General features: G+C 33.9%; 1 protein-coding gene and 1 long non-coding RNA gene across 2 annotated transcripts in view; one reads left to right on the top strand and one right to left on the bottom strand.

Annotated features, from left to right (window-relative positions):
* LOC147075835 (monocarboxylate transporter 14) overlaps positions 1 to 21,914 on the bottom strand; it is a 212,382-nt gene extending 190,468 nt beyond the window's left edge. Inside the window, exon 1 of the mRNA XM_085942157.1 lies at positions 21,667 to 21,914. Within this exon, the coding sequence (XP_085798283.1) occupies positions 21,667 to 21,690 (24 nt within the window). The 5' untranslated portion in view covers positions 21,691 to 21,914. The remainder of the gene's footprint in view (positions 1 to 21,666) is intronic.
* Positions 21,915 to 22,201: 287 nt separating this feature from the next.
* LOC147075834 (uncharacterized) lies at positions 22,202 to 22,691 on the top strand. The gene is made up of 2 exons (XR_015069973.1): positions 22,202 to 22,361; positions 22,449 to 22,691. It is a non-coding gene; the product is annotated as an uncharacterized LOC147075834 (long non-coding RNA).
* Positions 22,692 to 25,627: the final 2,936 nt, after the last annotated feature.

The following is a 25,627-nucleotide window of genomic DNA, read 5'->3' as shown; positions in this document are numbered from 1 at the left end:
CCGTCTTCGATTAATATTTTTTTACGGTAATTCTCAGATACTTACTTAATACCTTTCAAGCCTACAAAGAAAACAAAATCGAGAGCTTTTAAAATCTCCCACCAAAAACTAACCCACAAAGTGAAGACGTGAGTTTTTTAGACTTTCCGACAAAAAAGTCTTTAATAAATTAAAAAAACAAGAGCCTTCTAGCTTTTCGATCTCCCGTCAATAAAAATTTATTATTTATTATCCCCTAACATTTTACTAGGATCATCTTTAAGTTTATTGAAAAAAAAACAGTTCTAACACACAAACTCTGTTTCTAGCATTTTTTGCTGGGGTTGTTGATTACCGTTTCTAACTATTACTCCATGGCCCCCACATCCTCAAGCGGGCCCCCAGGCTAGGATGTTTGGCGGGCCCCCCTACCTATCGCTAAGGGTAAAGTCAGTGTGACGCGCTGCAGTAGCGTTATCCAAATGGTGTATTTTTAGCATTTTTTTACATTTTTAATATGTACGAGTATATCCTTGTATATCCATTTGAATGATGGAGTTGTCGAGTATCAGCACACAGTAAAAAATTGCATCTATAACCTAATAGGTTTAATTATTAATATCATATTAAAATAGCGCCGCAGGCGACTTTTTTACTATTAGAGCAAATTTGTGATCTGTGTTTATCTCACTTATTAGGTCGGCTTGCCACGCCGGGCCCCCAGGCTAGAGCCCTGTCAGCCCCCCCCTCCCCTCCTTGTGAGGGCCATGTAATTACTCACATGAAGAAATTCAACAGGGAAATGTCAAATAATTTAATAATGAGTAATACCGTACACTGATTGACTACATGTCATGATGATTACGGGTCGTATAACGTTTCTTGGCAAAGTGCTGCCTAGGGACGCGCTAAGGGTGGCTGCCGCCCGGGTGCCAGTCCAATATTGCACCCCTACTAAAGTAGTGAAAATATGACATAAGTCAAAGAAAAATTGACACGATTATTTCATTGTTATTAAAATACATATTATGCCTATAAAAATATATATATTACCTATTAAATAATACACCAACATTCTGAATGTAAAGCATCTTAAATCCACATAATATATAATATGTATCAGTGAAGTAATTAAGCAGCAGGCATTCTTTTTATCATAAAGTTCATTTTATATGGTAATTGAATAGCACATACGAGTATATTTTTAATAATATAATTTAATATGTTTTTTCGGATATTGGCCGCCCTTTGAATCTGGCCTACTTGGTGTTTCGCACCCCTAACACCCCTAGTTGGCTCACCCCTGGTGCTGCCCTCAAACAGAATTAAAATGCCGCTCACTTACATCATATTATTATCATCTAGTCTCGGTAATATTATATATGAAAATCCAATGTGCTTGCTGTATTGTACGAGGGTGGGTCAATAAGTCCTTAGAAAAGCCGACAGGTGGCGCGACTAGTACTGTAAGCGGTTTGTTTTCATGCAGCGGCACTACCGATTCAGTATGCTGCGAAGTTTCAATCAGATTGGTCGGGTTGTTGTGTGTTTCTCGTACATTCAAAAAAAAATTTGCTTGTGGAAAATGGAAAAATGGAAAATGGAGAAAATTGAGTTTAGAGCTGTTATTAAACATTTTAATATAAAAGGGTTAACAGCAAAGGAAATAAAAAATGAGTTGGATTTAGTTCACGGCATATCTGCTCCTTCACTTGCAACTATTTATAACTGGTTAAATGAATTTAAACGTGGTCGTACATCAACAAAGGATGAACCACGCTCAGGACGTCCTGTAGAGGTGACTACACCAGAAATGATCAATAAAATCCACGATATGGTGTTAAGTGACCGAAGATTAAAGTTGAGTGAGATAATTGAGGTTACAGGGATCTCAAAAGGTAGCGTCATTTCTATTTTACATGACAAATTGGGCATGAAAAAAATTTCTGCAAGATGGGTGCCGCGTTTGCTCACAGTCGACAATAAACGCAATAGGGTGGTGGCCTCTAAAGCCCTGTTGTCGCTCATGCAACGCAATCCGGATGAATTTTTTCGTCGCTTTGTGACTGTAGATGAAACATGGATACACCACTATACTCCCGAGACGAAAGAACAGTCAAAGCAGTGGATTGCGAAGGCAAACCATGTCCAAAGAAGGCGAAAACCGTAAAATCAGCTGGTAAGGTTATGGCTACTGTATTTTGGGATGCACGTGAAATTATTTTCATTGACAATTTGGAAAAAGGAAAAACAATAACAGGGGATTATTATGCATCTTTATTGGACCAGCTAAAAAACAAAATTGAAGAAAAACGGCCTCATTTAAACAGGGAAAAAATCCTCTTTCATCAGGACAATGCCCGTGTTCACACATGTTTACGATCAATGGCTAAAATTGAAGAATTGAAGTTCGAATTGGTCGACCATCCACCGTATTCGCCAGATTTAGCCCCCAGTGACTTTTTCCTTTTCCCAAACTTAAAAAAATGGCTAAGTGGACAACGTTTTTTTTCAAATGAAGAAGTCATCGATCGGACAAATGCTTATTTTGAGGACCTTCCGAAAACTTATTTTTCTGACGGTTTAAAAAAAATTGAGAAACGTCTAACCAAGTGTATTGAGCTCCAAGGAGATTATGTTGAGAAATAAAAAAAAATACAAAAATAAAACCTGTTTTAATGCTTTTTTCTAAGGAATTATTGACCCACCCTCGTACTATATTTTTCTGCTTATTGAAATATTACCTATAAACGAACAACTATAATAATTTAACATTTGTTTAAGCTTCCGCCATATCTGTCCTACATAATATCTACTGATGTTTAGATTAGAAACACCACAAACGGAAAAATGTCCTGTTTACAATGTTTATATTTTTTTCTTTTCTTTATTTACTGCCCCTTATAATGTGCCGCATCCTAAGTGTGGTTGACCCACCGACTCGGGGGATAATTTTATTTACTATAGAAGGACCGCGCATTGTCGAGGGGCAAAACTAGTTAAATCCTTAGCAACCACCTAAATGCAAAAATAAAAATACTTTTCTTACAATATTATATAGGTACCTATATTGACATTTTATACCATCTCTCAAAACATATTTTCTCGAATTTCGAAAATATTAGATTGTCAATTATTTAGAAAGATGCAATGTTTTCAACAGTAAAGTTTATAGATAATCTAAAATGGTATTCAAAAGACCAACGTGCAACAGAACATTAATAAATATTTAAGGGTACTGAAAACTTCGTCTTATGGAACGAAATCAATAAAATTACTCTTTCAGTTTATAACAAGACCAGGGCTCGAAATGGACCGGAACGCACCGGAGCGCCGTTCCGGTCCATGCAATCCCCAAAATTATCGCTCCGTCTCGTATAAATATTAATTTGACCGTCTGAGCGAGATATGTCATATTATAAAAAAATCTAACAATCGTTTTTTTAAATACATATAATATGTATAGAATTAGATAAGTAACAGTGTTAATATTTTCGTAAAATTATCAAGCGCTCCGGTTCGTAAAATTTTCCACTTCGAGCGCTGAACAAGACCCTTAATCTGTGATACATAGTTGTGAAGTTGGAAAAGAAAAACTATATCGTTACTAGCATGGGAAATGCTTTAAAAGCAGAAGTGACCTACGAGCTTCGAGAGAATGAAAGACGAACATGCCTTGAAGGAAGCTAGTTGGAAAATACTCGTTTGAGAATTTATCAAAAGGAAAATAGTTACCTACCTATATACATTGAAATAAAGACATCACAATGCAATAAATCTCTATAATAATATAATGCACATTATGTACAATGTGATCTTTGAGTTTATCGATATGCTGTTACTTCTATTGTATGACCCATTTTATTATTGTTATTCGACGTCTAATATAAGAAGATAAAGATATTATATTCCCAAGCAAAATTATAATCCCGGGATTTCGAGGCTTTATTATTTACAGATAAGCTCCTCCAGTAAATTTCATAATACTCAGCACGTGATTCATTTCCCTCAAATTTATATATTGATGTTGGGTATTGAGGGGTTTTATAATAAATTATTCGATTGGAGATTGCTATTTAAAAATTTAGAACTATTTTAAAATATACCATAAACAATGTTTTCGTTTGCTCGACAATGTTTCATTGTTTTCAACATAACAATAAATTGTTATAATAACATATGATTAAATCGAAAAATAATAAAATTGTATATTTTGTTGGTAATAATTAAATTTTTTTGTTTACAAATAGGTGATCGAAGCAACGTTTATTACACAATAATATTATTACGATATAGAGCAGTACTTCTCAAACTGGCGGCGCGGCCCCTTAGGGGGCCTTGGATCTCCTGCAAGGGAGCCGCGAAATATTTCAGTATTTGAAGAAAAAAACATAAAAACGTGAACCAACTTCTTTGCAATACAACTCGATGAATCTACTGATATTACAAACTACGCACAGTTAATGGTTTTTGTAAGACAGGTATCAGTATGATTCCTAAATTCATGACGATTTGCTTTTCTGTAGGGAACTTTTGGCAACACCAAAAGGAATATAATATCTACCATAGTGTATAAAATCATGATAAAAATGTACATATAATAATAATTAATGATTAATAAAGTACTGTTGGTCATTAAAGACTAAAAATTTTGGGGAAGGAGCCTTGGATTTTTTCTTCTGATTTCGGGGGCCGTGATATAAAAAAGTTTGAGAAGCACTGATTTAGAGGACAAAATAATTGACGCAAAATCAGTGTGCAGTGCCGGCCCTAATCAACGCATGACTGAACATGGTTAAGAATAATAATTCACTTCCTAATAGGTACTTTTGATAAATAATGGCATTGTTGTTTTTATTATTTATGACATTATGACATATTAAAAATAATTTTAGCAATATACAGTTTAGCCTTATAGTCTCTAATGCCCAATTGAAATGTGTACAATGTATACAACATGTACAAAACATCTTCATTTGTTTTTAAATGTGTCAAACTTGAATATTATTTACATGAATATTCATTGTTATATAGTCAGAAAACTGTTCTCTGTTAAGTTAATCGTAATGATTATTCATAATTTTCACATTTGCATGCCTTTTCTTTATTCTGTAATGCGTAACATTCGTGAAACAATAATTTATCTAGTTATCTACATTCTACATAACAGTATAAATAAATGCCACACCGCTACGAAGTCCAAGCTCCGAATGAGTACTTATGAATACATACAATGATGTTTGGATTTGAAAACAAACATTGTACAAAATACTACATTTAATGAACTGATCATGTGTTCTCGATTCAATAGACAGAGAAAGAAAACTGTCGGATGTCAGCTACGCGAGAAAATCCTCGTCTACTGATTTCCGGGCATTGGCGTGCAAAACGCAGTATGTATCGATACAATGCACGTTATGGAATACAATCCACGACCTGAAACTAACATTCGTACGAATTCGAGAATATATGAATCTTTCCAACAATGGTTCACAGAAAAATTATCACAGACAAGAAAGAATATTCTTTATATTATAATGTCTTTGTTTACTTATTCAGAAATGGATACAAAGACTCCACTAGTGTGACTCAATTAATTCACTGTTCCAAAATCTTAAGTAATCACTACAGCTGCATTAACAAACGTTATTTTATTGTAAAACAAAAAGTGATAAAATTGTAAGGTAGTCAATGCATGTGAGAGCCACCGACTGGATTGCCGATTGCACCGTGGCGCGAGACACTAGGACTAGCGACTCCGTCTGAACGCGCCCATTTATTGATGTGTATATGCAGTGTCTCGTGTGAAACGGCTCTTACTATTAAATTTTTTCCGCAGCTATCAATTTAATGTCTGAACACGCAGACCACTAATCGCCAGATTTTTAATTTTTTAATATGGTTGGTCCTATATATCAATCTACCTACCCACACACCCGTATTTTTTTTTAATTTTTAAAAAAATCGGATTTTATTTTTTTAGGTGACCTATCTGAATAACTCACATAAAACCTCTTCAGGATAGTAGTAGAATCTTTAAAATATTATACGTAGAATCAGGCTGAAATCAGTTTCAATATTTATATTACTATTTTCTGCTGGAATCAATAATTTACAAAAGCAGTTGAAAATGTACCAGTCCTCGGAAGCAGATTTACCAAAGGACTAGAGGGGCTATATACCAGGTAACCCGAATTGGTAAGGGCCTCGGATCTAGAAAAATAAATGTTAAAAATAATAGATTTTGGTGAAATAATTTGACAAAAAGTAGATACAGATACGATGTCTTCTAGAATCTAGTGCACACGAATTGCATATAGGCAATCAAGTATATTGCATCGCTTTCTCTCGTTCGACCCGGTCCGACTATGACTTATTTCCTGTAAAAACTATCGAACTTCACGCTAATGTGGTATGTTGATACATAATGTTTTGTTTTAAATTATGTTGCAATAAATTCGGGGTTTAGGGGATCTGATATACTGTAATAGCCCAGACCCCCCAAGTGTCAATAATTCGGCCATGCGGGTCTGTTCAATACGCAAGGCCGCTAAACTGATAAAGTGATAGTATTTGCGGCTAACTACGGTAGGTTTGTATGGATTTATTAGCACATATTGTAACAATTACAATAAGTTGGTTGGTATTGTTGCAATAAGTGCTATATTTTAACCGTGCGTCTCTTGGCTGTGATAGACTTTAGAGCGAAAGCGAGAGAGAGACAGTTTTGACTGTTGAGACGGCTTACTTATTGTAACAATAATTATAATACCTCAATACATAATGTATGTAATAAATACTATCACTTTATCAGTTTAGCGGCCTTGTGTATAGAATAGACCAGCTGATAGTAATAATGAAACAGTGTGGTCAGCCTATAGCAATGAAATATTTTTTTTATGTTACACAACTTGGCTGACATGCTAATTATTATTATCTTTCCCCTATAGTTTATTTTGAACGCCAATGTATAATAAATACCCAGTGTTGCTATCTTCGTTTGGCGTGGAAAACTTTACCAACCATAAACAATAATAATTGCGGATTGATAAGCAGTGTAGTCAGATTTGTCATCTCGCTTTCACAGCAAACAAAATACGATTTCACGGTGATATTAACATCAATTTATGAAAATGCGGTGGCGGTCGATAAAAAAACAGTTGATAATAGAAATCGCATTGTTATAAAACGTGTGGGCATATTTTCAGTTGCATGTATTAAAAATTAACAAAAGAACTAGTATTAAATTGAAACTATGCAGAGATTTAAAATGTTAATTTTTCCTCGTTTTGCCGTATTGAGAAAAGTTTTGGGTAATTTATTATAGGTTGCGACAAAAGGAAGAAAAATCTGCCCTTCAGAGAAAGTGATAAATGTGATATTTTCTGTCCTAACGAAATACTGCGATGGGATACGGTTTTTTAGAGAAAACGAGTACCCACCTATTTAGAATTTTTACCACATAAATTCGTTTTCAATCAGAATTTAAAACCTTTCGGTTTGACCGTTTGAAATGAGATGGATTGGTAGGTAATGAAATTTTTAACATAGACAGAAAATTGAATATGTAGAAATTTTATAACATTATGAATTGGTAGATGTTATAAATAATATTAAAAAAATCGTATTTCGAAAAGATTCAGCTTTATTCATAATTGGTTTATCGTAACTATTTACATGTTCGAGCAGTGTTCCACGTCGGCTTATAATGGCGTAGGTCCCGGGTTCGAATCCCGGGTTTGGAAAATTCACATGTTATTTTTTATTGTGTGTTTGGACCCAGAGTATGGACTCAGTTCTTGAGCGGACACGGTGGCTTTGCCTCCAAGCTCTGTCAGCTTGGCCTAATAGAATTTCTGACTTGCTTATCACATACTCTGACTTCTGACTGGGTGCATGGTTGCAGCATCAGTCCCGTGCGGCTCCGTCTCGGGACGGAATGAGCACTTAAAATCACTTCTTTCAGACACGTTTAAAGCGTCATAGAAAGCGGCCGTGCATATCCACGGTTGTGCATATATGACGGGTGGTGGTGGGCACTTTAACGTATGTGTCCTCATAAGGAGTAGCATTATTGAGGCGCAGAATTAGACTCATGTCGCTCAACGCGGCCATTAAGACCTGGCAGCGAAAGTGGGACGAATCGACCAAGGGCCGGCACACATATACGTTTTTTCCAAACATACAGTGGCGAATGGAGATAACCAAATATCTGACTCCAGACCATTACTCCAGTCAATTTGTGACTGGTCATGGTGGATTCGCTGGCAAGCTCTTCGAGCTTGGACTTGTAAGCCGTCCGACATGTCCATGCGGAGGGGAAATACAGGATGCCAACCACATCCTATGGGAGTGTCTGAGTATGTGCTCCGAACGGGAGGAAATGCTCAGGTCGGTCCAACCAGCTGTTGGACCCATCGGCCCGTCCGACCTGGTTGCTACTAAGGCCAATTATCTTGCTTTCAAAAAATTTGCGGCGTCTTACTACGGGCGTGAAGATCTCTTCACATAAATTTTGCTGCCTGTATGATTAGCTTCGTTCTTTAATTTAATAAACAAGTAGGTTCATTTTCTTTTTAGTAATTTCCATGTGCTTTTTCTCTCCCTGGCACTTTGCATTAGAGTAAACTCAGTAAACTCAGTCAGAGCTCACTTTGAGCGTAGCAATCTAAGTCTTGGGCATCTTCTCCCAGGACACTCCCAGGCAGTGACGTCCCGTGGGGGTAGGCAGATTGAGCGTCGCTTGGGGGCGGCAGATACTCGAAGGGCGGCAAATCGAGGAGAATCATTTGGTATTATATAGAAATAGCTACCTAAACTTAGTTATATTATAACCAGAGCTTTGGAGATGTTTTGTTCCGGATGCTTTTTTTTATTATTATCCAGTCGGTACTCGCAGCGATTTTAGTATGATGTCACCACGCTCAGCTAGAGATTTTTTTATTTTATTTTTGACTGCTCGGTTTCGTATACAAATGCTAATAAACTTGGCGCCTATACACATTATGAATATTTTTATAAATGTAAAACATCACAAACGAATAATAAATCAGTCATAATAATATAATGTCATTTAATCAGATTAAAGAGTTCCTTTCATAACAGTGGTAGGTATACTGCGCAAAAACCAATAATTATGTCGCGCCATAGTTATTAAAAGAAAATAATATTATATACGAGTATTATATCAACGTTGGTAACGAAACAAGGAGAATTTATGGTAGAGATTTATAGGTAGGTAGGTACATACCGTATTTTTTAATTTATCCAAATATTTTTGCCAGTCATTCGCGAGATTTAAAAGTTGCCGGATGTACCTATTGCAAATAGATACCTATTCATAATGATTATTAATCCTTATTGACATTTGACATAATCAATTAGTATTCGTGCATATAATAGGTATTTACGTTAAGTACCATCTAATTGTAATAAAAATGTACCATATTTATCGTGCTGTGAATACAATACATACTGTGCAATACCTTCTTTTAAGTCGTTTTTTTTGTAAACATATTTTTTGCTGATAATAGTGTGGATTTTTAGTTTATTTCAATCATCAACGGTTGAATGTTGAGACCATTAATTAATAGTGTATTTATGATTAAATTTAGGTTTATATTAAAAAAATAATGAGGAAAATTATTTGGTTTACATGTTGTAGGGTACAATAATAGCATAGAAAAAATGGTGTGAAAATAATACATCTGCGTAGGTATTACCAAATGATACAAACCGATTGTGTCAGACATAGGTATTAACCAAATGGCATCTCAGACTCTGGTGATTTGGGTAAGTGTCTAACTAATATTATATTTATTCGCTTATTTATTTATTGATATCTAAATTTAATTTTGTATGTTTCAGCTTAGTGGTAGGTGTATATTTTATTAGTAATGTATCCAAACCATGGCCCCCAGAAGGGGGGGGCTGACAGGGCTCTAACCTGGGGCTCGGGCTCGATAAGTGAGATAAACACTTATCACAAATTTGCTCTAATGGCAAAAAATTCGCCTGCGGCGCTATTTTCCTTCAATAATGATATTATTTAAAATTATATGGTTACACAATACAATTTATAATTGTGTAGCGATACTCAAAAACTCCACAATTCAAGTGTATGTATTAAAATATACAAAAAAACACTAAATATACACATCAATTTTAACGCGTACACCATTTGGAAAACATTACTGTAGAGCGTCACACTGCTTTTATCCTTAGCGATAGGTAGGGGGGGGGGGCAAAAATCCTAACATGGGGCCTGCTTCAGGATGAGGGGGCCATGCTTCATACAACACATTTCTTAGATATTGGAGTAATGAAAGGATGATAAAAAAATGGGGCGGCATTTTGACGCTGTCTAGGGGCGGCATTTTGTCTAGGGACGTCACTGCTCCCAGGCCAATTCTTAGATGCTTCACATCACCAATTGATGGGTCCCGTGATACTCTCGATTAAGACCGAGGGTGGTACGGGGCGGGTTAGGTGGAGGGACTTTAACTTCAATGTGTCCTCATATGTCGGTTAAAAGGGAAGAGCTTCTCAAATCGGTCCGACCCTTAGTTTGACTGGTCGGCCATTGCGACTATAATATCAACGAGGGGAAATATCTTAGCCTTTAAAAAGTTTGCGGCATTTTACGGCGAGAAGGTCTTTTCTCATCGAGAATTGACCGTAATACATTAAGTATATCGAATTAGAAATCACGCACACTGTAGTGAACGTCAACTAAGATCTTGGGAAGTTGCTCCTGGGACACTTTCCGCACAACTTTGAAGACCGCATAACGTTAGTTACGCCACAGTATACGCCTGGCAGGTGGTGGAAAGAACAGCATATGTATCCATTTCTCGTTAAAAAAATAAACTAAAAAATCTATTAATACAACCTAATTTTATTAATAAAACCTTATAAAAATCACATATTTTGCTGACATGATGAACTTTTTCAACTACAAGTACGAAATATTTACGTTTGAATTCATGTAATATTACAATTATCTTTGTCAATACTGTGAGATAGGGGGGGGGTATAAAGAGAAATACCTATGTGATGTGTAAAAGCATTAGCTTAATTCCAAATAATACTTAGAGTAGGTATAGAGCGTAAAGAAAAATCGTTGAGTGCATTTAGTGTTATAAATGTTGAATTTAAATGTAAAATTTTAAATCAATTAATGTGGTATTTATATTTTAATTTACGGAAAAAGTACGGAATCGACGTTATAATTTCTTATTAATCGTTATTTGTGCTAATAGGTACGTTGTTATTAGTTTGATATCAATTTCATAATATTTTTAAGGCAGACTTTTTGAAATCTTCAAAAAGATTATTTTTAATATTTAATCGGTATTTTATTACATATGGTAATAATTGTACAAATATGTTTATATAAAATTACAGTTCCGTTGTTCCATATTCAAATTAATTATGTTTATAGGCATAGCTTTTTGAATAGCTCAAGGGCTATTACGAGCAAACTAAACAGGTCGTCAAAATAGTATTTATTTTCAATTCAAGTAAATAGTTTGAGTAGGTAACTAATTTAAGCGTTAAATACCAATGAAAATATGGAGAACCTAATAAATATCTATAAAATATCTTAATACTATCATAAGATTGTAATATGATAATCAACTTATTTGATAAATTAATTATTCTAGAATATAGGTAGATTTCTAAGTGTGAATAATATTGTATTTCACGTTTTGTCCTTCGAATCTGTCAAGCGAGAATTGTTATATAAACCAAAAATAATTCCAACCTTAATTCAAAATACACTATTTCAAAAACAATACATTATATTTTATTACCTCTCAAGTACGAAACATCTGTTCATCTAAGTACATTCTATAAATAATATTATAATGAATTACGTCTATTTCAATGTGAAATGTTGCTAAAAAGTGTAGATACCGATAATAACTAGTTGGTACCTATTTATCATATGAAAAGCAGAATTAAAGCCTCACGAGTGACATAATAATAGTATATCAACATGACATCATAGATAACAGACCATTTAAATAAAACACCACACTATAACAAGACGCTTACATCATGTAGCCTACATTCGCTATGTCCTATGTATGTAAGCCTACGATTCGTAGCATCTACGGTCTACGTCCTACGACAAACAAGCCAAAAAGTTAATAAACCAAATGAATATGATTGTATTATTTTCGTTTTCAGTTATAATCAAGATTTTGTTTATTATATGACAATCAATTAATATTATTAAACTTGAAAATGAAAGACGGGTAATACTCTGGTGATTATGTAAATGATCCACCGGTAAGTTTAGATTTTTATTTTCTATTGCCAATAGCTACATATCTTTAAAGATTACCACATGCACAATAATTTAATCTGATTATAACATAAAATTAAATTTCTGGCCGTCTTTGTCCTAACGACTTATCCGCTAAAAAGTTTAATCTCCTATCAATTCCGGAACAATGAAAACTAATGCAACTTCCACTCACAATAACACAAAATTCTAATAATCACAATATTATAGAATTTTCTTTTCCCATAACCTTATAACAATAAACAAAGCAGTTTGGAGATTAATTTGCAGAAAATCTATAGCCGGAAAACTGACTCGACAAATTATGACAATATCGACATTTTTCACTAAGTACTGCAGATAAATTTCCCAGAAAGTTAATTTTAACGTAACAAGTCATCGACATTATAATATTTTAAGTTATAAGCACAAAATACTATAACAATATATCGCCAATAAAGATTTTTCGTTACTGATTATTATGAATAAAGTATAAAGAGATGTAGGTACATAGTTAAAAACTTTAGTAGACATTTAAAATTTTGAAGAACTAATTTTAGATATGACATAATGTTGTATAGGAAAGGGTATTTTTCTGATCATTAGCGCATACATTAGGCGTTAATTACAAGCACATCGATGGCAGAGTAAGCAATTGGATAAGTTTATTTTTTTTCGCTTACGATATAGTCAGGAAGTGGACGCGGCCGTATGACATCGTCATTGTCTTCCAACGCGGGGTCGCGGCTGGGAGCCGGCCCCATGCCTTGCGACTGACTGGCTGGAGACACGACTGGCCCACCGGTTCTTTTGCCGCTCTGGAAGGCGGTCGATATGAAAGCGCCCTTTGCGCAGCCTATCGACGCACCCTCCAGGAGCTTTCAACGCAAATGCAAAAGCTCTTTTGTAACATTTTTCGTGGAAGCTTTTGCTGATTACAAAAATATGCTAATTTAATTACCTATATGCTGTTATGAGTAAAATTGTAATTGTTATATAGAATCAATTTTACGATAAGTTAAAGAATATAAAATCAGTAACGTTTAATAGAACAATTTATAATAACAAAATGTGTGCAAAATTGCACCTATCTGTTTTATTATTTATGTTTGACTATAACAAACAGACGAATGGAACAATTTAACAAAAAGACATAATATTACACATCATTTATTGAGGATTGAAGCATTTATACGAAACATACTCTCAAATAGCAGTTTTTAAGTACATTTAGATCTTGGGCTCTAGCAGGTTTGGAGTACTCCTTGTGAAAAAATCCTGCGCGATATACCGCTACTGGATATTACAATACCTATAAAATGGAATAAGATGCCAGAATTTTGTAAATTATTATTTTATAAGCTAAGATATCAGCACTTTTTAACGAAGTTAAGTGATCATCCGGAATCAAAAGTGAATGAAGTTCAACTGGTTCTACCTTTTGATCATTTTGTGTTCACTACGGATGATTCCAAAAGTCCTGCGCCCCTGAGTACTGTCATCATATCCGCAAGATATGGTTTTATCCACCAACGACTCTTTTTTCCTCTTCGTCTTTCTCTCGATGAAATTTCTGCATTCATATAACAAACAATCACAAATTGTTTGAATTCCAACCTGCAACGTAATGTCGTTTGACGCCGTTTTGGATGAATCGTGTACTTCACTTTCAGTGACACGTGTAAACAAAGAATGAACGCCTACATTCAATTCATTGCGGATGATCATCCGTCTAAATGAGCCTTAATATGTAACTGAAAATATTTCGCATTTATTTAGGTTGACAGTGCCCTATGATGTCATCCCATTTATAAGTAGAGAGGTATTTGTCTTTTTGTAAAAGAAAATAAATTTTAAGTATAGTTTTTCAAATTACTATATTTTCAACTGTACTTCATAAACAATAAAGATGTGAATCGAGAAAAAAATAATAACATTACCTTTATCAATCAAGTATCTACTAACCGGCTAACGTAACCACAGCAGGCAGCGTTATTATAGACAAATAATATTCTTGAATACGTCATATATTTAGTTTTGAAAAATATGTTATAACGAATAGAAAAAATCTTTTTTTTTTTTTTTTGAAAAAGTGAGACACCCCGCGGGAATCGAACCTGCATCTGTCCGGTTTCGCGCATATGCACATAGACCAATATGCTAAAGGCGCAATACTTAATTGCGACAAATTTTAACTCATGGCTCTTAATTACAATCTGAAACGCTTTCCAAATTGAGGTACTATTTGCAATCGGCTTGTATATTTTAAATCAAAGTATGTGTTACTTTAATTACTAACCCAAGTCACGGATCACTCCAAGACTTATTGTAACTTACTTGAACTTAAGTAGGTACTAATAATTTTTAATTAACTATTTTTTTTATTCAACGAATAATTCACAAGATTTAAGAATGTAACATTCTAATTATTGAACATACATAATTTTGAAAACACTTCTGAGCAAATATAATATTATAACTTATAACAAATAGAAAAAATCTTTTTTTTTAAACCTAAGACGAATCGAACCTGCATCTCTCGGATTTCTCGGGTTGTAACATATTTTCTCAGAAGTGTTTTCAAAATTATGTATGTTCAATAATTAGAATGTTACATTCTTGAATCTTGTGAATTATTCGTTGAATAAAAAAAATATTGCTAAAAAGCCATGCAATTTTCATTACAGTTGACGTGGCCTGGATTTCCTTGATGCCTGATGTATTTTCTGCCGCATAGTAACATTTTTGGCGCGTATACAAATAACAAAGCTACATACGACATCTTTCCAATAGAATTTCAGTAATAACACCATAAAAGGTGACAAATAATAATAATGACAGATGGATTGTCTAAAACCGTGGGCCCTGCGTAGGCCTGTCAGGGGCCTGTCGTAGAGGTGTGGGCTTCGGCTCTACGTCGCCCAAATACCATCGCCCGGGTACTTCCCCATTATCAGCTGTCTAAGCGTGACGCTACATGTGTCTGGTATCACTCGCAGTGACGCACTCTTGGGGATGGTAAATGATATCTACTGGGTATACAGTGTTGACCGACACCTTTATCTAGTGGATCTCAATTAACTTTTGGTGCAAATTTTATCAATAAAAAAATTGCCCAGGGTGGCTGTGAACAATTAAGAGTCCCGTTTTTAACAGGCGAACTGTGTCTTTATCAAACAATCGAGGTTATGACGTATAAAAAAACTTTTATCTACCATCATTATGGTTTTTTTTAGAATTATTAATAACAATGTGCTTGCTTTTTCGTACAAGGTGGTTGTTAATAATTTTTAACAATCACAAACACCCATCGCGACCCGAGAACTACAAAGTTCTAAGTGTCGATTTTTGGCCAAACTAAAGTAATAATGAGGCAGTCTTCCAAGTCACATTATCTACATACTATATCAATATGAGGTCGATATTTCTTATATTTTTTCATTAAACCCCAATACTACCGAGTTCTATGTGCAGTTTACAGAACTACAGAGTTCTACCATAATCTAAAAAGATCCGTCGTTCTACAAAGTTCTATGTGCTTTGACATTTCACGGTTGTGAATACATTTAATGTTGTTAAAATGGTTTTAATTGCAATATGAAGAGGAAAATCTTGTTGTTTTGTATTTTAAATTTATTATTAGGACTTCGTGCAGTATACTTAACTAGAAACCACGAGTATTTACATAAACTACTATAACTTCGAGATACATAACTTCAAAAAAATGTTTCGTGATATTTGATATCAACAGTAAATTGTGAACTCACTAATAGATGAATTATAATAAATTATTTCCATACATTTTCTCCGGAAAAAAATATTATATTAGATAACTTTCAAGCATTTTATTTATTTTAACATGAAAAGTGAAACTGTGTGTCCTGAATCACCAGGATCTCCATACAAATTTCAGTTAGAACCTTGTAGTAAAGGCGATTTGTTTGAGTTTCAGGTGGACAAAGTTCTAACTGAATTTATGATATATAAAATTAACCACTAAAACTAGTGTTAACGTAGTTGTATTGATAGTTACAATATAGCAGTACCACCATTGATATATTCAATCAAAAAAATAATTGAAAACATTCACAATTAACAAAATACAAGCGTTCAAAACTTCAACAGCCCATAACTTTTTTGCTGCGGTTGTTCACTTAGAACCCTGTAGTTCTCGGGTCGCGCCATGTTTAGAGAAAATAACATAGATATTGTGTCCTCACCGGGAAACGAACCCAGAACTCTCGAGTGGAGTCTCATCATTATGGGTTACATGTAAATTGTACGTATGCAGTTCGCCGTATTACAGTTCACCGTAACCTGTCATACCGGAACCAGATTTCCGATATGATAATAAAGGATGTGTCAACCTACTTTTGAATCATTCAAAAATCTACAAGAATATATAGGTACTTACGATATTATTGTACTTGTAATTTGTTTACCTATCTTTTTATTGTTTTTCCCTTGGGTTACATGTAAATTGTACATATGCAGTTCGCCGTATTATAGTTCACGGTAACCTGTCATACCGGAACCAGATTTTCGATATGATAATAAAGGATGTGTCAACCTACTTTTGAATCATTAAAAAATCTACATAAATATATAGGTACTTACGATATTATTGTACTTGTTTACCTATTACCTATTCCAATGATTTTATTACATATTTTAACGTGCTTAATTTAGACAAGAATTAGATCTCAATACTATACATCCATCTATGTCCGATACAACATGTCACTGTGAATTGTGGCATGGCCAACTACATATGTGCAAACTTCTGAACACGTGAGGGGGGCTTTCGATGATCATAATTAAAGAAATTATAGAATAAATCATATTTTTAATATACTTACCTATTTTAGAAAACATCTATTTTACTAAATAATGTTTGAGGCTTTCACGGTTTTTTTTATCGTAGTAGATTTTTGGGTTTCCACCGTGTGTCCTTCTTCCTTCTTTACTCGACGTTTCGGGCTCGTTGCAGAGGCCATTATCAAGAGATGATATGTTTTATGATGAAAATGTAGTGTAGGTATGTGAATGTAAGCGATGCTCTAAGAATGTCAAAATTTTCCTAAAAAAAATAATTTGTTGGTACTTAGGTGTAACTAAAAATCTTTTTTATGTCGAATCGAGCTTTGAAATACTGAATCTCAATTCGATCAATGTAGGTACAGTTAGCAATTAGCTTACTGATGCGGATATAGATACGTTGAGTTTCAAACATGTGAATGATTTTTTTGTTAATTAAGTACGATTTCTCGTATTGATATTTGTTGCAATAATGGAAGACGTCCTATTATTTCGTACTACAAACCATATATTATCATGACGTAAGAAAAATAAATATATAAAATGAAAAGTATATTGGTGTTTTTACCGTACGCCGCTGCGCCCAAGGTCGCCGATTTCACCTACAAGCAGGTTGGTTCATTGAATAAAGTAATACTAAATTGCGTTTGCGCACCCCTCTGGAGTCTGGATCGTCCTAAGTTTGTAATATTCTGTTGCGGGAAACCCCGGGATCGATTAAAAATAGCAATTCGACATTGCTCCTTCTTCTCCACCGAAAGAATGTATCAGTATTGATTGCATTGGCAACAATGCTTACCTACTTGGCAGGAAATCTGAATTGATATTTAATACCTAATTTAATGTGTCAATACATAATATATACATAATTGGATAATTATTTTTAATACCATGTGTACACAGCCGGAACCATAAACATTTAGAATTTTGGTGTATATTTATTATCTAATAAAGAAACATAAAAAAACGTATTTTCGAAATGAAACAAAACTCACATTGAGATAGAAATAATATTTTTGTATAAGTAAATACGTTATTTATTTTATTCGTTTATAAATGGACTTTTAAAAACATTTATAATATTTTGTATTTAAATAAAAACATAATCCCTTATTTGATTAAGCTGACGATACAATTTATTTAAAAATATTTTCTGACAACTATTTCCGCGTATTGCAAATGCTAAACAACTTAATCACGGACCTGCGCAGAAGCACACCTCCTTTCGTGCGCATAGATTAGGGGTGGATAATCAGTACATCCCTGACCTCGGGCATCTTAACATCGGTACGTGTTCACGAAAAGTCTATTTTAGACGATTCAATGGTATATTTATAGTTTTACAATGACAACTTTACTGAAAATACCAATTAAAAGACATTATTAATTTGTAAATTATAAAATATGTGATTGGGTCATCGATATTTAATATTAAATTTGTAAACTGTTTATTTCTACCTATTAAGACGATACTTCAGTGAAACGGCAAATAATTTTCAATTATAGGCGCGACGAAATTTTGGACTCGCTGGCATTCGGAGAGCGAACGTCGAGTTGTGAATACGTCAATTTGTTTCGTGATGGCGACGGGGGTATTAATTCTTAAATCGTGTAAAGATGACTATAAACGTTACCCATTTACTTGAAAAAGAAAACATGTCAATGAATATATTATTATTGTTACTAATAGAACAATAAACAGAACATTAAATGGACGCATGTTGGATTTATATGACAAATTATATTTCGATCGGCATGCGTCATTTGCACCCGCGACCCGCAATCCGCGCATCGCCTAGCCACGATCTTTTTAGACCATGCCTCAACTGAGGTATAGCCTTTTAAGTCATAATTTGTGTTCTCCTAATTATTTAATTAATATATACCTGCATCAATATAATTATTAATGTGTGTTTAATGATTTATTTCCTTCCAAACTCAATAATTACACAGTATTAATTAACATCATAATAATAACAATTAAGAGGTGTAATTATTTGAATTTATTTTTTTATTGTTAATTATTATCGAATAATAATAATTAGACTTCTAAGTAGTGACGCCAACCGTACTATAATTATAGTACAATACTATAATTTTAATTCCGCGAAAAATGTGAAATACTATAATTTTACGCCAAATATACCAAAATACTATAATTTTAAAGGATTCAAGTCGAAAAAATGTTCCTTTACCTACTGTATATTTTTTTAGAAATACTATAATTTTTACGCCTTTGTACTATAATCAGCATAGAAAAAGATGGCAACACTGCTTCTAAGTGAATTACTGAGAATAGAATTGTTATATAAATTAAAAACCTAATTTTGCCGGATTTGTTTTCTCAAAAAATGACAACATAGAAATCACACGCGACTACAACGACTTTATGTTATCGCCGAAATCTGGTTGTGGATAGTAGTTTAATAATTATTTATACTGAAAGTAACTTTGACGATTTTCTACGTGTAATGCGGGCTGTTCCCTTCTTATACACTCCCGTTCTGGCTGAAAACAGACGAACCTAACTGAACATCAAAAAGTTTACATTTATGTCGTCGGACTATAGTTAGTTGTACAATTTAATTATTTACATTATTATCTTGGGTGTACTTACAAGACTGTGATTTTGGAAGTCCCATTCCTTTACTATCCAATGCGGCAGGAAAGCGTAGTAAAGTCACATACCTAGTGGCTTTTAACCATTATTTTAACTGCTGCTAACTTACTAACTCCCGAATATAATATCAAAGTTATCTTTTCCGTTTCCGGGGGGTGGGTCAGGATCCGAAGACCCTCTCGTGTGCGCGCTTGTTGTTCGGTAAATAATTAAATACCTAACTAAATTAGCACTTCATTCCTATGATGTCAAAGAAGTGTTAAACATTTAAAATACCAGTCGAGATTGTCCAAATAAACAAAATAAATTATGAATAATGAATGAAATAATTCAAAAGTGCATTGCTGACGTCTGTTAAATTTGAATCAATTAGATTCATTCAAGTAGGGTGCCAAAGACAAGATGAAAATGACATCGTATAAATTTAATAAACACAGAAACTAAACTATAAATTACTAACACAACTATATTAACTCTCTTTTGAGGATTGGGCCGGAACCGACTTCTCGTGGCCTTATAACTAAGAGTAGCTTAAATTTAACATATTGTGTGTAATTAAATTTAGATTTAGTTAAGTATAGTTTTATGTTTCTGGATAAATTTGATTATCAGCAAGATGGTAACATACATTTAGCTGAATGCTCTGCCAGTGAGCCATTTCCGAGAAGGTCACACCGCGCTTGGCACCGGGAGGAGACAATGATTAAATAGTATCGTCGCATGCTGTTACCTGATAACTATGACAGGTAACATCAGTGTTGGGAGCTCGCCCCTTGCCAGGTGGGCCGCATCATTTATGTAACATGTTCACTGTCTGTCTTGATCTTTAAATTTAATATAAAGCGTTCTCTACGCAACTTATACCCCGTTTACACTGCATGATTGCTGACAGTAATACGTATTATCGCGGCCATAACAAAAAAATGTACGTGAAAACGCGTATTATCGTGCAAAATGCAAGAATGCATGCATGGATCAAAAAAGTTCAGAAGCTTCTCAATTTTCACGCGACAATACCGTGCAATATAGTAGTGAACCTGCCGGTAAAGAAACGAACTAGGTATACCGCGCAGAGATTCATTTTGAGGTTAACCGATTTTCACGACCTGTCAAATAGTACCATAAAATGACAACATCGCGTCTCGCATATTCTTGAAGAATGAGATTGGCGAGACAGTCAGCACTTTTACGTGTAAACAGTTATTATCGTGATAGTTTAAAATAGACCTATTAACTACCAAGTAAATCCAACTAATCCGACTAAATTACCAAGTAAATCCATGCACGTGTACAGGCGATATTTTAATTATTGGATTTTCACTGAAAAGTGCCGATCACAATCAAGTGCAGAAACACCCCACTATGCTCAGTGGTTTGTTTTTATCCGCGCTCACTCTAAGCTAACGGATTTACTCTTCACGTATGTGTATACGTTGATACAGATTAAAATATATTTGCGAAAAAGTTGGTTGCCTTTAAGTTCTTCCATTAGATATAGATACATACGTACTCGTACGTTCCTCACCCAATTAAGTATTGCGGACTTCATCAAATAAACTTTGCAAAAATCTACTCAAAAGATTGTATAAATAAAAAAAAAACAAATTATTATCTGACACGCCTATAATAAATTAATTATTACTAAATTTTCCTACAAATTCGTGCATTACTTATATATATACATAAGTAATAGTTTTATTCTAAACTACGGGTCAATGAGAGATAAACCTTGCGCAAATCTTTACGACTGTAGATAAGTAAAAATATATACAAACAATATGAACGGTGTTGATTTCGTTCATACCGTAAGTATTAGAATTAAATTATCTTGATAATGGCTTTTATAAAAACATCTGTTAACCGCCCACACATTTGTGACAATAAAAGCGTTTTATAACGTATTACGAACAAGTCTGTAGTAAACGAAATGTAAACAATGATAGATTAATTTACTTACGTCGTCGCTCCCTAACTCAAACATCTCGTCAGCTGATGATAATAGGTAGATGGATTATTTTTATTCACTTGCTTAAAAAAAACAAACACATCATCACATTGCGAATGTATCGCTTTTCGTGCCACAATATTTTCATTTACCAAGGTTCCTAATCGCACATTATGTATAATTTAAATTTGCATATTATTTTAAGAAACCACCATAACCTTATCAACCAACGTTCACCTCGTAGCAATTTGCCGAGTCGCTCCGACTTTATTTAAGTTTTGGTTATAATCGCGCCTTTTGTTTAACTATGTTGCTATATGTTCAATTAAAAATTGTCTTAATTTTATAAAAACAAGTTTTTTTTATCAAAGCTCATTAAATTTGTTTTAAAAAAAGTAATATGTCAATACTGAAAACAAATTTCAATTAAAACAAACCGTACAAAGCAACTTTATATACAAACTTCGTATGATAAAGTTTTAAATGGGAAATAGCTTTGAAGTCTGGTAACAATATGAAATGATAGGTGACAACCATAGACAATAGAATCCAAAGACCTCCGATTAATTTATTTTGACAGATCAGTTATTGCATTTTACAAATATGAATTTGCCAAATCAAAGTAAATACACCACCAGACAACTATTGCGGTATCCTCTGGTTTTCGGAGGAATACTCACTTGCTTAGCGACAGCTTTCATTTATCGGTAAAACACCATTTACATTTTAAGCCATAGTAAACTAGGTACTTGGCAGCTACGAATTTATTTTGTGATTGTTTTATTATATTTTAGCGAATCGTTTTTCGGTGACTTCGAGGAGGAGAGACGTAGGATGTACATTGAAGATGATCAGGCGAGCAGGGAACTGTTTAGAAAAAACATCATCGAAGTAAACAAGTTTAGAATGAAACAATAAACCTCTGCTAAATATTTTATTTTTAACTCAGGTTAAGATCTTACAATGCTTACCTAGTTTTTCGTGATTATAAATGTAAATATGTTATTGCCAACAAAATATATTGAAATATGTATATACTTACTGTTGTTTCAATCGTTTTTTTTCATCCCGTAACCAAAACAAAATAAAGATTCCATTGTATTACATATTAAATAATTAAGTAAAATAATTACTTTTACATATACCTAACTAGATTATTTATTTTGTACCAGTAATGTCGATTTCAGGTTTTCCGTCATCTTGCCCTGACATAACTGCCGATTCACCACTAAAATATTCAATGTAAGTGTCCAAAAGACGACCATTTTATTAATTTTGTGCAATTTTTCATAATTATACATAATATCGTCTCTGTTCTGGCAGAACACACTAACTGGAGAATACTAGTTTTGAAATGGTCTATCGTGTGAGTTTATTAAGTAATCGTAAAAAGGATGACTTTAAAATAAAGACTTTTATTTATTAAGAAGGTTTCCAGACGGTAAAGTTTGAAATAAGGAACATTTTGGTATAACTAACTCGATATGTAATTTTTTCGAATTAGTGTCTTCTGCCAGAACAGTGACGATATTAAGAAAACTTTAGAATTGTTTTTGGAGTAAGACCAAATCACTAAGGAAAAGGGAGGAACACACATTGAATACCCAAAGGCTTAAAAAGACCGGTAATATTATTCATTCTGAGGAAACGAAAACTGATATTCTTTGGTTACTTATGTCATGCTGAATGGAAAATATACACTGCTTCAGTTGAGTATATGGGAGAAGATGCGGTTCTTGTCTGTTTAGTGGAAGCCAGCGGCACACAAATTTTGAAAATAGCTGATATACTGGATTATTTGTTAGGTTAGGTTGTCATTCATGAATATTGCTGATGTTCTCGCCTAACTTCCAGTAAACAGACTTGTACCGAAGATGCATTGGGTGAGGAATCTAGGTATCGATAAAGTTCAACTAAATCAGAAAGTTGCTCTTTAGAGCCACAATAAACTAGACGTAGATTAAAACTGATGAGAAAACTTCGTTTAGGACACAGCACATAAAGAAGAAGACTAGGGTTGATCCCATATTGAAATTACATTATATTAGCTGCTGACAGTCCAAATGAAAACAAAGTGAATGGTATATTTTGCATTATTTTCAATAGTTCTATTACCTTTCACCAGGATGGAATATACTTATCTCTGAACAATAAAATTATACCTACAACATAACTTATAATGATTACGCCTGCCATATTAATTATCTGGACATAAAGATGTTGAAAAAAACCTTCTATAGAGATGGAGCCTAAATGACATAAAACTGAGGCAAAAAATGGACCTCTAAGTTAGCCACAAATGAGTTAGCATTGAAGTTTCATTTTAAGAGAACTTCTACCATGACATTCTACTATAATTTAAAATTGAGGCGTCTAATTCCAAAAAGCGATAAGTCCACATTTGGTCAAAATCGAGAAAAAAATACGCACGTATTCTTTGTATAATTTTACACAATATGTATTGATCTATAAATTCCAAAACGCGACATAACCCTACGAAAAAAAATATTTTAAGTCTCGATTTATTACAAAAAGCGCCAAGTTCGTGTTTCATATTATTGCTTGGTTGATTTCGCATGTGTTTAAATCAACCAATAAGGGGACGTTCAATATTGAAAAGGGCGTCTCCCATGCTGTAGCATCTGGTAAACTCATGACAGTGCCACGGAAATGTGTCTTATGCGGAGTAAATTAAAAAGTGATGTACAAATAGCGCTACGTCCAATTTTATTTTGCCTATATTTATTACATTTAAAAGTTTATCGGCTGAAACAAATTGCCATTTGGTTCTAATTTCGACATAGAATACAATGGAAAAAATAATCTCACGTTAAAACAAATAATTGAAGCTTGTAACATACGTTGTTTCCCGAAAATATTGAATTGTGGACTTGCCGCTTTTTATAATTAGACGCCTCAATTCACCGAACTATTTAATGACAGTGTCTTTTATATCAAATCTTCAATATCCCCATGGTAATTTCTGGAGCTAAAACCCACCCCCAGCATTTACTTCCCCCACGTCCATAATTCAATGTGTGTTCGATATCGCGTTTTATTAACATTAAAATGCATAAACCTTTGTGGAACCAGACGAGCATTATTTCGAAAGTATTGTGAGGAGAAAAAACAGAAAGCTTTTAATTCCTCTCAACAGTTCCAGAGATAGAATATCTTCTGTGAAAAGCCATCATACAAAGATCACGTGACATTAACATTACATTGACAAAAACCGTGTGACGTAACAGTGTCAGTGCATGCAGCACAATGACGTAGAAGACTCGATATAAAAGTTGCACTGTACATACATGGTGCACATATTGCAGAAATAAATAATGAATACTCCAATTCACAGGTTTGGATAGTATATAATTAAATTTGACATTTCACCTCATATATTGCAGTATCAAAGCAGTTTTTTGAATATAAAATTTAGCTATAAATACCCGTGGAAATCATGTAAAACATCGAGAAATGCATATGTAGTTAATGTAAACAAAGAAACAGACTTCAAACCAGAACGTGAGCTGTCATTTTGTTTTTGGGGTCGCCGGTAGAAGAAAAATAATAAATTTGTCACCAATACATGCACAATTATTGTTAAATCCGAAAATTGAACTACAGTAGACGCTCAGTAATCCGGCTTTCACCAATCCGGCACGTCCAATAGTCCGGCATTTTGCAACTCAGCTTTCCTGCTCTATAATCCGGCAGGTTTCACATTAAACTGCCAGATTACAGAGCGGGAGCAGTTCGTCATGATACTGCAACACAACCTATTATCAATATTGATTAAGTAAACAATGTTACCAATTTTTTGTGTATGCTTACAGTTTGCATAAACTAATAAAGATTTGTACTGTGCAAATCTGTGATAGATTTATTTCCTATAGAAATCCAATAATTCGGCATTTCCGACAATCCGGCATAGGTGAAAAAATATGGGTGCCGAATTACCGAGCGCCTACTGTAC

The sequence above is a fragment of the Rhyacophila brunnea genome, unplaced genomic scaffold (genome assembly GCF_057557595.1).
Source record: "Rhyacophila brunnea isolate RB1 unplaced genomic scaffold, BYU_Rbru_1.0 scaffold_14, whole genome shotgun sequence".
Taxonomy (NCBI): domain Eukaryota; kingdom Metazoa; phylum Arthropoda; class Insecta; order Trichoptera; family Rhyacophilidae; genus Rhyacophila; species Rhyacophila brunnea.
The sequence above is the reverse complement of the archived record's forward strand: the minus strand, read 5'-3'. Positions and strand labels throughout refer to the sequence as shown.